The sequence below is a fragment of the Atractosteus spatula genome, chromosome 7 (genome assembly GCF_055471065.1).
Source record: "Atractosteus spatula isolate fAtrSpa1 chromosome 7, fAtrSpa1.hap1, whole genome shotgun sequence".
NCBI lineage: Eukaryota > Metazoa > Chordata > Actinopteri > Semionotiformes > Lepisosteidae > Atractosteus > Atractosteus spatula.
The window spans coordinates 16,634,858-16,652,095 of NC_142712.1; the positions used below are offsets into that span (position 1 = coordinate 16,634,858).

The 17,238-nt window shown below is 38.8% G+C and overlaps 1 protein-coding gene across 1 annotated transcript; it reads right to left on the bottom strand.

The window, feature by feature from the left end:
* Nucleotides 1–878: 878 nt before the first annotated feature.
* Nucleotides 879–15,647, bottom strand: smad9 (SMAD family member 9). The gene is made up of 7 exons (XM_088922037.1): nucleotides 15,261–15,647; nucleotides 11,246–11,862; nucleotides 8,547–8,804; nucleotides 7,343–7,453; nucleotides 6,347–6,568; nucleotides 4,624–4,880; nucleotides 879–2,838 (listed from the first exon to the last, which is right to left on the bottom strand). Exons 2-7 carry the CDS (start codon nucleotides 11,655–11,657, stop codon nucleotides 2,695–2,697), a joined length of 1,404 nt encoding a protein of 467 aa, XP_088778163.1. The 5' UTR covers nucleotides 11,658–11,862; nucleotides 15,261–15,647; the 3' UTR covers nucleotides 879–2,694.
* Between the last annotated feature and the right edge of the window lie 1,591 nt (nucleotides 15,648–17,238).

A 17,238-nucleotide genomic window follows, 5' to 3' on the forward strand; every position in this document is an offset into this window, starting at 1 on the left:
CCGGAAACAAAGTTAGGCAGTCATCTTCAGCTCAATTAGTCAACCTGCTGCTCTGGTCTTGTCTGTCTTGGAACACACTCTCCTAAGTATGTGAGGCTTCTTTCTAGAGCCTACCACTAGGTAATGTCTGGTCACTTTCTAGCCTGTCCAGGTTTCTTTAACAGGACAGATGATGAGCTGTACAAACACCAACACCTGTTCTCATCATGGCACTGAAGCCAGGGAAATGGCTGAGTGGAGAATTCCTTACTCATTTAAAAAAAGGCAGTTTCTAAAACATAAAATCCAAAATAGAGTTTTTGTGATAGATCTGGCACATGACGGTGTGATGTTAAATAAATCTTTTTATATAACTACTCACTGCACCGTGGACAAAATCCATCCATCCATTTTCTAACTGCTTCTTTCAGTGTTGCAGGGGAGCTGGACTCTTATCCAAGCAAGCAATGGACACAAGGCAGAATACACTCTGGATGTGACGCCAGACCATCACAGGGCAAACACACAAACACATTCACATCTAGGTGCAATGTTCCCCAAAGCCAACTGACCTACCAGCATGTCTTTGGACTGTGGGAGGAAACCCACATAAACACGGGAAGAACTTACAAACTCCATGCGGGCAGCAGCCCAAGAATTGAACCCAGGGCCCCAGCGCTGTGAGGCAGCAATACTGACCACTGCATCACCATGCTGCCCTTGGAGAACACCTTACATGATTATCTCTGACAGTACTGGTATTACCTTTCCAGGGAAAAAAAAAACAAACAATTCATTAAATCTCAGTTACCTTCCAGTTGGGTCATCCAGGAGAAGCTGCAGTGGTCGGGGAAATGAACTTATCCATCACTACAGAAAAATAAGACTACACCCACAGACATGGATAATGGTCATTTTTTAATGAAAACACTAATATTACATTAAACAGATCAGCCGCCAACTTCAAGAAGCTGGAAACCTCACAGACATGAATTTTTGATAATTTCCAGTTATTTATAGGGGCGTCACAAAGCGAAGATATGGAAACATATTTGCCCTCCAGAGGTTGCATGATTATGAATCTTGACATTTTTTTTATACATCCCATCTTTAATCTTAAGAGGTTTACTGGTAATGCTCATCGCCTTATCAACACATTCACAAAAAGAATATTATTCTGTCCGTAATCCATCACACCACAATTCTTTGATGGAAGGCATCCATTAGTTGGCCACAAAATTCCTTTAAATAATATTGAGAAAATATAGGTGACAGTGACCTTTTTGTGGTTCTTCATAAGTGCTGTTTATTGTATTAGTTTAGATAATAAATTTGATTTTGAAAAACAATTTTCCAAAATAATTCTCAATGTTATCCAAGTCATACACAACAGTTAGGACAAAGAATAATACTTACGTTGTCTAACAGATTTACTTTAAGTATATCTGCATAGCTGAAGGCAAGACAAACAAATGATGAAGAAGCACAGCAACTATTGCGCTCTGTGATTCAGATTTTCAACATACAGCACAACCTGAATCCCAAAAACATGCTGAAAACAAAGAGCTGAGAGTTCACTACAGATAAAAATCTATAACTCTTTAACATTAAGAGAGGACATAAGACAAACGTCCATACCACAGTTAACTATTTGACCAAACAACAACAAAAAAAACATCAGAAGATTAAATTACTGTAGGCCTACTGGATTTAAAGTAGCAGTTTATGTAGAACCCATCCTTCAGCCTCTATGTGTGCCTGATTCCATTACAAAAATCATTTTAAAATCTAGGGAATTTATTCTTAAATGTAATACTTAATAAGGCCAGAGAAATGCACTCTTGAGTGCAGAGTCTCCACATGCTGTGATTCAATATAGTGAACAGACGTTTTCTGCTATTAACCTCTTTCTACCTATTTTCAGGTACTGCTCAGTCCCAAGGCAGGACACAGACTGGATGCATCACAGGGCACTCACAAATATACATGGTCATTGGAGTGTAGGAGGAAATAGCATCTGGCAAAACCCCAAATGGTTACAGAGAGAACATGCAAACTCCACAGAGGAGCTACCACAAGCTAGAATTCAAACACAGGACCCAAGAGCTGTGAGACAGCCATGGTAACCATAACACCAACCTTTCTAGTAGAACTCAATTTATATATTTATAATATGGACATTTTTTTGGCATATCAAAAGGCCCAAGATAAGATGAATGGTAATCCAACGGGCTGCAATGGTCAAGTTCTTTTTTTTCCACACATGAAGTCTACTAAAACCTAAACTGCACTGCATTGCACAGTCAAATATTTTTTAAATACAAACACATTGCCGTTTCTCAAGAAATGCGATTTTTTTTTCTAAAACACTGAGATTGTGGCTGGGCTTATTCTAAAATCAGCATTTAAAAAAAAACACAACATAAAAACATTAAAGAAAAGCACAAATACTTAAAAGACTTGGTACCTAAACGTAGATTTCAGAGGTCTTTAGAGTTAGTTACAGATTCCTTGGGCACAATTGTGTAGAATATATTTACAGACAGAGGTACTCGCTGTCAATGACTCGTTAACTATGAAGTGTATGTTTTTGGTGTACCTGCTGCGAGATAAAATTGATATAGCAGTACTTAACATTCCTCCAACAGTGTGCATAACACTGCTTCTTGTCCGATAACATAATTTACACTTGTTGCATGTAGGGTAGTGAGAACGTTAGGAGACAGAAGAGATGGGGTTATGAGGTGACCCCATCTGAGTCAGGACCTTATCCAGCCACTGCAGAGGGCCATGCAAGTGAATCTCGATCCAGCAGGGGGTGCTGGTGACATCCTGACGATGGTATTCTGCACCCCAGCCCTGCCGCAGAAAAACAGCGTATTCAGTCAATGGGGTTTATATAGATAATCTGAGAATGGTGTTTTACAGTGAGAGAAACAAGCCTAAGAAATGAGCAGAAAAACTCACATACAACTGGGTAAAACAAAGATTCTTTGTGGCTCTAATTTTGTTTTGTCCTGCAATTTCCCTCAAGGAATCAATAAAGTATCTATCTATTTGTGGCACTTAACAGAAACCCATATAAAACTAAGGCTGAAATTTAATCAAAAACTCTGCTTTCATGGTAACGACATTCTTGTCTAGCCCATTGGTGTAGTATTTGCCTTCTTTGTGTTCGCTAATTAAATAAAAACTTTGTTTTGGCACATATCATCAAGTTATAATATGACATAATATGATAAATAAACAGGTACTATGTCTTTTTGACAAGATGTGGAATTCTTAAACATCAACCTTAGACCAAAACACTGATCTGCAATACAGCGGACATTAAACTTGTCCACTCCTGGACTACAATACAGGTGGAGTTGTTTTTTATCAATGATCTGATTGTTCTGTTGCACATAGATAATTTCTGTACAACATACATAACATACTAATCCAACTGAAATTGTCCCCTTTCAATGTGTTAACTATTATAGGGGAGCTTTAAGGAAAGTAGTGACATTAGGTCCACTATAAGTGACTAATTATCAGAGTTTGAGGGTTTTTCTACTTTAGTGTAAATTTATAATTTGTCCGTCTAGTACTTCATTTTACCAAGATCTACCTGCTTTTGTCTTGATTACTTCCACCATAAGTTAGTGAAATGTTCATACAGAAACATTAACCACACAATAAAGTAAGATGTGGTCAGAAACTGGAAATGGTATGTATGTGAAATCTTGCATAATACATCACCAGCAGGAATTTAAAGTAAATTATTGTTCCATAGCATCATAATCACAGATTTTGAGATTACAGCAAAACGTCTCCGTTATTGTTATAAAAACGAAAAGGGCAATTTGTGCAATCTCATTTTCTTGCATAATTTGCTTTCGAAAGAAAATAATACAGGGTATTTTTAGGGAAAAGAAATATGCTAATGTACATTCAGTGTGGATGCTTTTGATAATTTCCAGTCTCATGTTACAATTTCTTAAATTCCAGATTCCACTAAGATTTGACTGGCATGATTTCCAGGATGCCAGATGTGAGATCTGTAAATTAAAGTTTCATAACCAATAGGGTGTCTAATACCTAACACTCACTTGAACAGAGAAACAGCTAGAATGTTGTCATCATTTATAAGTATAAAATAGTAACCTAAGAATTCCATTAAACCACTTAATTGCTTTGGCACTTTCACTGGACCCAGTATGAACTAAGGACCCAAAAAACAGAACCCTTAAGGAGCTGTGGTTGTTTAATATCTTTCTGTCATGAAAGAACTACCAGTAATCCTACAGAGCTTGTCCAAGAACAAAGCTGTTCTCAACAGATCTGTACTAACAGAACCAAAGTAACAAAGGAAACAAGATTTTTTTTTTTGGATGCAAAAACAGCAAACCAGTATTCCCAAAGCTTGGAGCTTTCTTTTAATTTCCTACTCACACCTGGCTGTTTGAACCCTATTGCAATATGAGAAAAAAAACTCATACATGACTCTGGAATGCGCTTCTAAGTCCTTTTTATTTTCTTCTACCGCACTTTCTTTTCAGTTGAATGATGTAAGAAACACCCACTGGGCATTACAGTATGCCCAGATTAAAATGAAGCCCTGCTGTCTGTGCTGGCACAGGCCCTCTGAAGTCCACCCCTTACCTTGACAAAGCTCATCCTGATGGTGCACATCTTGGTCAGCTCGTACACCACTTCGAACCCGTGGTTGACGGACTGAGCCAGCAGCTGGGCGAAGAGCTGGTTGTTGAAGATCTTGAGGCTGCAGCCACTGGGGATCTTGCAGACGGTGGTGGCGTGGAACCCGTGCTGGTAGTTACAGTTGCGGCTCTGTACAAAGATGCTGCTGTCGCTCAGGCACTCCGCGTACACCTCCCCTCCAACGTAATACAGGTGGACACCTTCAGAAGGCAATAGGCACTCTTTAAAGTAATTACATAATTCTTTATTTTTAGTAATTGGTCACTTGGGCACTTTCAATGGGCCTTACAGAGACAAGGGGATGAAATATGCACCAATAACTGCTGCTCCAGACTCAGACCTGAATTCTACATTTTTTGAATGGATAGGGAACTAATTGCCAGCTAAATATAACCTTTGGCATGTCAATGGCAGAGCTAATGTACATATCAACCCTGTATATTCTTGTAACAAGTTCAGGTGGGTAGCTGCGTCAGCATGATTAGGCTGCAAAGGAACAAGTAATAGGTTTATTCCACAACAACGTACGTTTTGTTTTCTTTCTTATTTTTTTTCAGCATGGAATAAACCTATTACCTATTCTTGTAAAAAGTCATTTGCCTTATCTGCAGAACTACTTTGCCTCTCATATTGTGTTTCTGATCATCTATATTATTGTTGATCCCCCATAATCTCTCCTACTTTTGACTATCGGGGTCTATCAATTGGGATCAAGTTTTCTAAATGCTGCCCCATGTCTATAGTGTCTCGAGTGTCCTGTAATGAATACGAATTGAGCTGTAAATGCTCATTAGATAAGCCAAACAATGCCTTTATTCTGGTTAGATGATAACACTGTGGTTTAACTGTTTAAATCTCTTAAATGCATGCTTGCTTTAAAAAAACATCAACAATTATAGTACAGGTAAAAACTTCACTCTTCACATGGAGCCAAACGTAAAGTTGAACTGATCTTTCCAAGCCAAAGTTTTTATGGGACTGAGTTTGTACTTCTCCAATCTCATTAGAACAGTAAAACGCATTCCAGGTTTCCAAGTCATTATAATCAGAAAAATGGTCTTGGTTCTGGTTAAGTGCATTTTAGTTAACCACAAGACACATAAATTAGTCATTTTATTTTCGAGAAAAGGACAGGAAACTGAAAAGGGGCAGATGTGTTTCATAAAAATCTTTTTTCATCACTTGCCAGCAGTGGACCTTAATGGTATTTCTGCCACTGAAAAATTCAACATGTCTGGATAATTTCAGTACTGGTCTTTTTAATCTTCAACGGGATTCAGTCACAGGGGCAAAAATTGGACTTGGAAAGGCCCTACAAGCTTCCTGTTTCTGCACCGATCTACAAAGGACAGGCATTTTATCCATATAATAGTCGCATCTCAGCACATGCTTGAAGAAAAGCTCAAGAAAGTTTATATTATATATTGTTTGTGTAGTCACAAGTTTAATTTAATAGTAACAGACAGCACTGAGATGAGCACAGGTTTGGAGTAGGTAGCAATCATGTTCTGAGCTTTGTAAGGAGACTGACGCACTATTGGCTGTACTGTGGTGAATTATGTTTAAAGGGAAGTACAATATGGACCTTCAGAAGTCCATGCTACCACTAATTAAACACAACAGTAATTCATCACAATGGGACAAAAACAGCATCTAAGAAACAGACCTTTCCCAATGTGTCTTCTTGTGTGTTCTATAGTTGAGTTGCGGTTGACATTAGACAAGAGACCGAGGCAGAAGCGGTTCTTGTTGTTGGATGGGTCGGTGAAGCCGTCAATGAGCACGCTTCTAGCTGAGGCGTGGAACGTCTCACCCACCCTGTTGTTTAACTCGTAGTATGCAACAGAGCACCAGTATTCGGGCTCTTCGTAACACACGGGGCGTAGATCTGTGGGGACACAGAGGTAGGGGCCGATCAGACCAATGGTTTGTGGTAACAGCCGGTGAGGTGTGACACCAGTGATAAGAGAACAAAAGCAAAAGACATGGTTCAAAAAGCAACCATGTCCATATCTACTTAGAAATGTAAAATTCAATAGAGTAGTACAGATTATCTGCAAACCTGAACCATTTAGACACCAATGTTTTTGTGTTTTTAGAACACAAAAACTGGATTGCTCACCTCATCCGAGTATATTAACTCTCAGAGAAACCAAAACATGTTGGTTTCTTTGAGGTGATGTTATTAAATTTAATGATAACTTCAGGAAAAGAGCTTTGAAGAAGCTATTTTAAATCTTTATTGGTCTGCAAATAAAGCCTTATAAACTCAGGATATTAAAGTCTCATTTGCAGAAAGGTTGCATTTTTACACAGAGCCAAAAGAAAGTCATTTACAGTGGTATTAAAATGATGGTGAATGATGCCTTCTTGACGAGATGTACCATATTGTCAGAAAACCAAGAATAAACAACAATGCAGTAAAAGAGATTTCCATTAGCACTGCAGCTGACTCACGTTAAAGATTTGTTAGTATGTAATATTATTAGTTATATAATATTACTATTTTTTTCTTAATTTTCTTTGTTAGTGTTGCATCACTGGAGCTAATTATGTGCTTTCAGTAGAAGAAAAATATTCAGTGATTTCCAAGGCCGATCACTACTGCACATCACAGCTGTTGTAGATAACCTGCATCAAAACACAAATGATATAGACGCACCTCTGTGAGGAGCAGACAGAATTAACTTGTGTGGATTTGAGGAGTCCATGGGCTTCACGTCCTCATTGGCTGCTGTCTCCGTCATGCTGTAAGGAGGAGGTGGGGTTTCCGCTGCATGAATAATAGTTTATTGTTAGTTCCCGTTTCCAAAAGGACCAGGATACATTACACAGATGCGTTAAACAGTATCATACTTTTGTCATGTGAGGACCAAAAGGCCAGAAAAGCATGCCAACTGCACAGCTGCAGTGTGGAGACTGTACTTGTTGCTGTGTCTATCTTATAAACACTCTGTGTTTACCAAACTGCAGAGTACATATTTGCTCCTGCTTTTGGTCTGCTCTTGAAAGTTAATACTGTGCTTCTCAACATTTTCCATACACTGTCTTGATTGTTTTACAGGTCATGACTCTTGGTGAAGACTACTGGAGATATGAAACCCGCAATCTATCGCCAGCTGTTCTAAGTCCTCCAGAATTAGTATACCTACCACACAGAAATGCAATCAATGCCATATTTCCCGCCCCCCCATGAGAAAACAGAAAAAGAACATTACTTCTCTAGCAAAGCTTAGGAGGAGTTTGTAATAAAAGTTTCAAACGATTCTTGGAAACACACACTCCTGGCTTTGTTACCAAATTTAATTTCTCAAGTTTCTTTTATTGCATTCTTTCTTATGCTGGATAAAGCTCCTCCACGTGATGCAGAGCACAAAAAAAATCACATTGTCTAGTACCACCTGCATTTGGGCTTTACACAGTTAGAATAAACATCTTTGCTGCAGGTAACTGATTAATGATAATAATACAAAAACAACCAGGCCATCTCATATATTTTGAAGACTGCTGAGTGGGACAATTGCTTCATTTTTTCTTGAGTACTCATACAGTTCAGACAGTACATTCCACTTTCCTAGACATCCAAATAGCATGCAAGTTAATTCAATATCCTGTGATAGATACGTCTCTGTAAAAAGCAGAATTGTAATTCTGTAAAACATCTTGTCTTAGACTCACATGGAAAAATTCAAAACTTAAAAACTGTGTGTTGGCCTTTTGCTTGTGACATGTTTCAGTAATTCGATACTGGGTTTAATCCAAACCTCAGTACTGAAAGTTAAGATCAAGTCTTAAGAGGTGTTGGAATTTCAAGGCAACTCTCAAAGAAGCAGTAATGACACGGGTCCCGTGTCTTCTATGGTTACCTGTGAGTTGGTAGGGGCTGCCTGGTTCTGTGGTGCTGCTTGGAGAGTTGGGGTAGCTGATGGTGCTGGGCGACTGGGAGAAGGAGCTGGTTGGAGACGAGGAGAAAGCATTGCAGGGTAGCTGCTGGAAGGAGTCGGGGTAAGTGGCGTTCTGTGGCATGAGGGGTTCGTTGTGCAGGGAGGCGTTGCGAAACTTAGCCAGCAGACTGTGCTGAGGGTTGAACTCGCTGTGCCGTGGAACGAGCACTGGAGGCAAGACTGCGAAAGGAACACGTGAGGCGGTCAAATGAGCCCATTTTAACAGCTTCTTTTGTCACAGCATTCAAACAGACCACTTCAGGTAAGTGTCCAGGTAAAGCACAACTGCTGAATCTGTCTAATTTTAAAAAATATTCTGATTGTGAACAGTCTTTTCACATTATTTTTTCCTCCTTTACCAGCTACTTATTTTGCAGTAACTGTCAGTGTCTGCTGAATTTGTCTTTACATACAGTAAACTGGAATGAGAAGTATGGTCCTGCTTTCTTGTGGTATGAAATTGGCAGGGCTAATTTATATTCACATTCCTATAAATCATAATGATTGCTTGCTCTTAAAACAACACCAGAACCCTGAAATGCATTCTCTGCAGGATATTTATTCGGCTCTCTTTATCACGAGAACCCAGCTGATTATAACATATGTAGACCTTTTACACATTGTCCAGCCTCCAACCACACAACATTATTTACAATAATTTATTAAGCTGTCATCCTTATCCAGGGTGACATTAAAAATACATTTAAAAAATCCCGAAACACTGCAAAAACCCAAATCTACAAAAGGTATAATACTAATCTCTTCAGGTTTAAAATGTGATACAATACACAGCGTATCGTTTTCTTCTTTACTTGTGCACTGAATAGGTATATTTTATTGTACTTGGCGAGGTTTAAATCATAATCTGTTACACCCTTTAAAAACATTTTTTAAAATAATAATTAGACTATGCAGTCCACTGACAAAATACTTTGTTCCTACATACTGTAGGAATTCACCTGCTGATCTATCCAACAATGAAACTTTCTAAAATGGGCTATTGCCTTTCTGTGGTCTGAACATACCCACACAGGGCTGAAACTTTTTGATTTCAGATGGGATATCCCAGACATATTTGTGCCCGTGAAAGCTTTTTCTCAAGAATGTTTCCTGCTTTAAAATGAAATAATTAACATGTAATGCACTGTTTGCTGGCACTGTTACTCCTATTGTAATCATAAAGTCAACAACAATGAAAGGAATTTTACTACATTGACATGTTTAACCACGATATTGATGATAACTGTATTTATAAATGTTGGAATACACATAAAAAGATGTTATTTATGCATTTATTCAAACAAACAGCTATTCTATTGATAAATTTCTTTAACTGGGTGTCCGATCCTGGTCTGGGAGGGCTGGTGTGTTTTAAGGTTTTCATTCAAACTCAGCTCTGAAAGGGCTAATCCCGCTGGTTACTGACCTATCCTGACCATCTGAACAGCCTCTCTCAGCATTTCAGGTGCTGCTCTAATGAGACCTGGAACACCTGCAGACAAACTGACCCTCCGTGACCCAGGCTGGATACTCCTGACTTAGGAAAACCATCGATTCTTGCACCAATGCCACTCATAATGCAGCTGACCAAAAAGTGAGTGAGCAGCTACAGAGGGTGGCTGAAGCCCAGAAAGGCATATTAAGGATGGTGTAAAAACAAAGTGAAAAATAAAACACTGAGCTGCCAGTTTTCACTTAGAGATTGGCTTAACAGTTTCCAGAATGACACGATTGTACAAGTCTGAAATGATGTGGCAAAAGCCAGGCATCTGTGGCTAAAATATTCAGATGTCCCCGCAGCCACAGTCAATAAGAAAGATCTGTGGCTAGAAGAAGACCAGTAATATAACATTTTCTTTCTTTCTCTCTCATTTGTTTCTCTTTTTTTTATGGCTCAATCATAAAATGCTGGTAATGAAAAGGAGTATTTAGAGCAAGTTTTTTTCCAAAATGGATTATATTTCAAATCCTTTATGACATTTTCTTTCTTCTATACCCACTGCATGAAAGAAACGTCCAATTCAATAAAAGGGTTTATGCGACTACTAAAGACAACTGTGGGTCAATAATTGCCTTGGAGGGATAGTTAAACTTCAGAGGCATTCGCAAGCATTTGAGACAATTCACTCCAAATGAAGCCATCAAAGCCTTCTGCCTCCTCAGTACTATTTCTGGATAATATCAATGTCTCGTTTCGAAATGAACCACCCATACAAATGATCAATAAAAGCAACCATCCAAAAATATCTACCATGACTGCACTAACTACAGCATTATCCAAAACATTCCAAAATTCAAGCAAGGCACTGCAAGAAATCTGCCACATGGAAAAGGAAAGAGAGACCCATTCATCAGAGTCTGTAGTTATAAATGAATTTTACAATGAGTCAGTGCTTTAGACTTGGTACAAATGTTAGTCCAATTAAGTTAAACATTTATTAAATTACATAATAACACGGAGGTGGAACAAAAACCACAAACCCCAGGAGACTCTGAAGTCTTGTCTACCCCTGCTCCAGGACATTATGGAAAATTGAGACAGTTACTGGGATGGAGAATTTTTAAGGTTCTGTGATGTAGCCCAGTGTAATGACTGAGCCAGGGAAAAAGCCATTCGGTACCTGGAGTCTCTACCCGTCGGTAGTGGTAAGGGTTGATACAGATGTCCTTTTGCTTGGAGCCGAACGGGAACTCGCAGCACTCCAGGGCCTTCAGTTCGTGGTGGGACTGCAGATCAGGCCACCTCCACACCCTGCAGTAAATGACGTGGGGCAGGCCTTTCCGGTGGGACACCTGCAGCCTGCCATCCAGCGAGCGGGGGATGGTCACGCACTTGCTGGGCTGGCCGGGGCAGCTCAGGGCCCTCTCCAGCTCCTCCATCGCCCCTTTCTTCTTCTTGAGCTTCTTCACCAGGGAATCCACCGCCTTCTCCGCCCATTTCTCCTCCTCATCCCCTTGCTTCCACCCCAGCAGCCGTTTCACGGCAGGGCTGGTGAAGGAGAAGAGGGAGGTGATGGACGTCGTGGAATGCATGGGACAGGGGGAGGATGGGATTGATGCGGGGGCTGTGTGGAGGCTGTCTCGACGGCCTGCTCTTGACTGCCACCTCAAGAGAAGACTCAGTGGTATTTGGAAGCTCACTGCTTTAAAACCGCTATGTTTAGTCTGTAGCAGCAAAATGAGACTCAATGTTTCGTTTTTCTTAAGCAGTGAGATGCCAGGATATTATTTCACTCATCTGTGGAGACAGAAAAACAAGCATATTAAGTATCAAATTTTAAAGACTTACCTGACATGAAATCAAAGGTTAAATTGAGACATTACATTTTATTAAAGGCTTTTGGAAACCTCTCCAGACGCTTTTTTCAAAACATACTTATGACTAGGGTAAAAAAACAGCAGACCAGTTGTGAATGTTCTCCAAGAAATTCAAACATTAAAAAAAATGAGTAGAAAGTTAAGGAATAAAGGTGTCAATGACTCTTGCTTTACTTCAGAAGCAGACATAGAAAATTTGAAAGTGGAAAAAAATTTAAATGGGAAAAGAAAAGGGAAGAAAAAGTGTAGTTAAGTACTTCATTCCCATTTTCAACTACCACCTTCAGAGACGCATTTTAGAATGCCCAATGCCAAGTAAAATATATACAAGAAATCTTTTGTTTCCTGTGCAATCAGTACATTAAATGCAGCTAAAAGACTTTTTATTATTGAATTACTATTATTATGAATATACTATTGAATTGAATTAGTGTAATGGTAGTATAATATGGGCAGAGTGCAATGTGTATATATATATAGTATGTTTTGCATGTCTAGGACTATTATTTGTTTTTTAGGTGTATTTATTTTTGCTTGAGGTTATTTGTTTTTTGCTATTTATGGTGATGGCAAAGACAAATTTCTACCCTTTTGGATGGACAATTAAGTTATATCTTATCTTTTCAAGTTGACACTGAAAACAGATGTTGAAATTTCAGCTTCTACTTTGCCATGAAAGAATCCAAGGCTTTCTTAATAAGCATAGGGACCTTATCCCTAGCACGCTCACAAACATTCCACTTGGAGTTTCTACAACCTGGTCAATTTAAAGTTCCCCCTTAGTTCAACTGAGTTCAAGCAAATTCTCTACCTAAGGTGCTATGTAGTGGGGCAGTTGTTCATCTTTTAGATGGACGTTGCACTTCAGTGCTGTGTGATACAGATACCCTCCAATGCGTTAAACACTTGGTATCCCTTGAGATGAAAGGCACTACATAAATGTATGGAACTATTATAAAATTCTGCACAGTGTACTCCATATGATCCGAGAAGATGGCAATGGAAATAAACGATCCCTATGGAGGAATAGAATGTGGTACCCATCATGCAGCTGTCCCACTAAAGAGCGGATCAGGTAAAGAAATACGAAATTCTGTCACCAGCTAAAGGCAGACCTGATTATACAAGCCTAAGGTGTAATTTAACCAGGACAATTCTGGCACACAAGATCAAGAGTCTTTGGGACCAGATATAGAAAACTCCTGAAAGAAAACTGGTACTGAGATGACTATCCAGAATCAGTCCGATTTAATCAATACTGGGGATTTGGTTTGCAAATTCTGGTCCAAAAGGTGTTTTTTTTGTATTCTTGACTGCCTTCCTTTTCCTACTCAAGTCTCTGGGAACAGATGTAAAAAAAAAATCTTTAATGGAAGGGAGTATAGTGAGGGCTATCCGGATTCACTATGATTTAATCTGTGGTTTTTCTATTTCAATGGCTTAATAATAACAACCACAGCAATAAAAATGCTTGCCAGTTATAGCTAAAGCACACTATTTACACAGAAACAAACTTAACTGCTAATTTAATACAATCATTTACAAACTGAGCTTTAATGCTAACTCTGCAATAGCATGTTCCAGAGGACACATATCTGCAGACTGAAATTATCGACAGCTGAAAATGAAAAAAAAAATTCATTGCTATATATTTGAAACGACGAAGATTCTGTACATTTGTACACTTGTTTCCTGGAACATACATTATAAAAAGTGACGGTTTCAAGGTTACCAAAGCAGGAACTGTTGGTGTATGGTTTACAGAATTAAGAATCACGGTCAGGAGTAACTAGCTCATTGTAGGTAGGATTTCCAGAGATTACTGGTTTGAGTGCTGTTCCAAATTGTCCACATCAGCTTCATTTCCAAGGGTGTACCTATGCTGGCGCTACTATTTTCAAAGATTAAGGCTAGTGGAAAAATTGGATTACCTCAAAATGCCACCGCCAAGACTTCATTGAGATCATATACATACAAGCCTTGAAAAAACACCAGACAAACAACAACATCTAAAAGACATCTGGAATGAAAATACTAAATTATCATAAAAAATAAAATGAAACTTAACATGACAGTTAAAATAGGTGTTTTAAACAAGGGTTTTTAAAAGCAAACGAAAGAACGTAACAGTAATTGAGTATAAGTGAATACTTATTTCTGGTCTGCCACACTCTCTTCTATAGTGTAGAAAAAATGTCTTTGAAATTTGTTGCAGAACATCTAAGCGAACTGCCCAAGCCTCTCCAGCATTTTAAAATATTTTACAGAGCACTACTTGATACAGTATTCATGAATGATAGGTAACAAGTTGCAATATCACAAAGCCAGTAATGTAGTTGTCACATTAAAGTCACCCTGAAAAATCTGAAAAGGCTTGATGAAACTGACTTTTATACAGTTAGTGTCTTGCAATATTAGATGCATAAGATCCAAAGCAAGTGAGGACAATAGCAAATTGTAACAAAAAGAAACACAATTTTAAAACATCCACAGCTTGACACGCTATACAAAACTTGCGCGCATGGAATCAAATTTAGCCACAATAAAAACAAATGTAGCATAGCGTATACCGTGTAATTCCCAATCATTGCATCCCGTAAACTTGCATATCAATGAAAAAGGAACTGAACACAACCTCCTCCTTCTTTGTTGGCTCTAAATGAAAACAGGCGTTCACTTCAATGCATCAATACTTAGGTTACGTTCTCGTTTTCTCTTTTATGAAACTGGCGTCACTCAGTCTGCTGACTCAGAGACGCTTAATCACCTTGTATTTTATTATCGGGACATCCCCGCAAAACAAACACGCATTTCCTTTAGCAAACCCGAGAGCACACTTTTTTTCGGCACCGTGGACTTAACCTCGAATTGTCTGAGAACACCTGGAATGTCAGGAATCAGGTAGATTCTGTCAATATCCGCAATACGCTTACACGCTGCGTACAAGCATTTGTCTCAACACTTAAACTAGATTGTCCTGGACTTAAAAAAACCCACTACAGCAAAATATTTCAATTATAATTCACATGCTTGCATTCCGTCAAAAGACTTTTATACACCTGATAGACATTCAGATCGTAGCATCTATGGTTTTCAAGACAAACTATTAGGAAATTAAAAGCTGATCCCCGTACTGTTAGTTTTGTTTCTCATTGTTTGAGTGGCATCAAGTTAGAGCCAATACCCCGTTTAAAAACCAGAGGTTTAATTAGAAAGCAAATTGATGCATTATCGTTTACCTGTGCAATAAGATAAAATACAGAGCAGCGAGCGTGATGCTAGAACACAGGACAATGCACACCATGCTTCGCTTCTTACCTTCTCATCAGCGGACACTTTAATAACAGTTTTGGGTAACCCTCTGCCGCTTGCGCTCTGGAGGTGTGGAGCGCATATTACCAGGAGCAGAAGCAACAGCGCAGCCCCGGCGTCAGTCAGGCTGGAGCCTCAGTGCCTTTGTGCAGAATTCATCCGCAGCGCTGGAACTTTCCCAGGATCACTGAAACGCCGCCGTCCGAGAGGATGAACCAGGAGTCTCTCCTAATTACTATTATCTGCTTCTGGAGGGAAGGGAATTCTTAATGTGCGACGCTGTTGTAAACTTTCTTCAACTTTGAATCGCAAAAACCCTCCAAAAACAAAACGACTGGCGCACCTGCTGCACGATGTGCGTGCCAGTTATTAAAAATCAACCATAGGTCTCCCAGCCCAGCATTGTAATTACTAAAAAAAATAACCAATCGCTACATAACAACAAAATGTCACTTTTACCTTTGAACACGGATCACAATTCTGGAACACACGTTGATATCCCAACAAATGAGAGTCGGATTCAAGCGGTTTTTAAAACGATGTCCTGTATTTTATGGATTAACTTTAAACTCTTAACAATTTGCAAGTGATCCTTTAATCCTGCCATCGAAACAAGGCAATACCTCATTATCCGACAGCAAAGAAGACACTGGAGTGTCTCACGTCAGGGTACAGAGTTTTTTACACAGTTCTTAAAAGTGCGATTTATAATTATTGTAATTTAGGTAGGCTAATATAGGAACCTCTATTTTATGTAAAATCATGTTATTCATCATTATACACGTTAATAAAACTGATGGTGCTTTATTTTTCTATGAGATCAGAATGTTATAAACAATAACTACTTAAATAATGTTTAATTTCTTATGACTTGTTTTTTAAATGGTGATTTAACTTAATTATAATAAACCAATTTGACTTTGAGCGCATTTTAGGTAACAAAACCCCCTCAGAATTGCTGAATTGTAACATTTTCTTAGAAGGCGACTGCTGTCTGATATCCGTATATCTGACATGAATACTACTTCGGCAGGACATCCTTCGCCAGAACATAAGCGCAATACTTCTTTATTAAAACACTGGGCAGATTTATCGATCTAGATTTGTACGGGTCTCTTCATTGCGGATGGATACGTTTCGATTGTAAGTGTTGTGACTAGTCCAGTTAATGACGCAAGCCTGGCTGGCGACAGAAAGTCTAGGAGTTTGACATTTTCACAGTTTACAGCAACTGCAATGCAACGTAACAATACATTAGATGTACAGTGCAGTCATCTCTAACCTCCAATCACACCGCCTCTTTGTCCAGAAGTATCTGCTTTTAAGCCTGCTGAGTCCCCATGCGTTACTGAAAAGGTGCTGGCAAACGTGAGTTTATTAGAATGCGATTGGTTCAAATCAAACTAAAATATCAGAATAAAGCCAAGGGCCGTAAAACCAGAAGACAGCTTATACCTGTTGATCTCCAAGCTTTAGTTTGTAGAACCAAAACGATCTGCCTTCCGTAAAATCTGAAATTCTAACTAAAATAGACATAGGATTCTAAACTAAGCATCGCATAAATCAAACGACTGAAAGGAAGAAAAAAGGGAAAGCAAAGCTGGCCATCAGACACAGGGCAAACAGGATATACTCCTCAGGGAGCAACCAAACCCAGGAAAACATCCAGATTATGTATTTTTATTTACTGACAAACCACTAAATTGCACAACAAGAAAAAATAAACTACAGTGAACAAAGGAATCAAACAAGCAACATTACTAACCGTTTTCCTTTCATCAATTCACCAATACTTCATGACCAAGACTCCCCAGTGGGTTTACAAAACCAAAGAGGCACTGTCATTCCCTCACAATGCATTTAGTGTACGTCTTGAACATCCATTGTAATTTAGTGCACAATTATATTTTTAGATATTATGTATTGTATATATAATATTGTATGTATAATATAAATTATTCTAGCAACGGTTAACCCCCCCGTC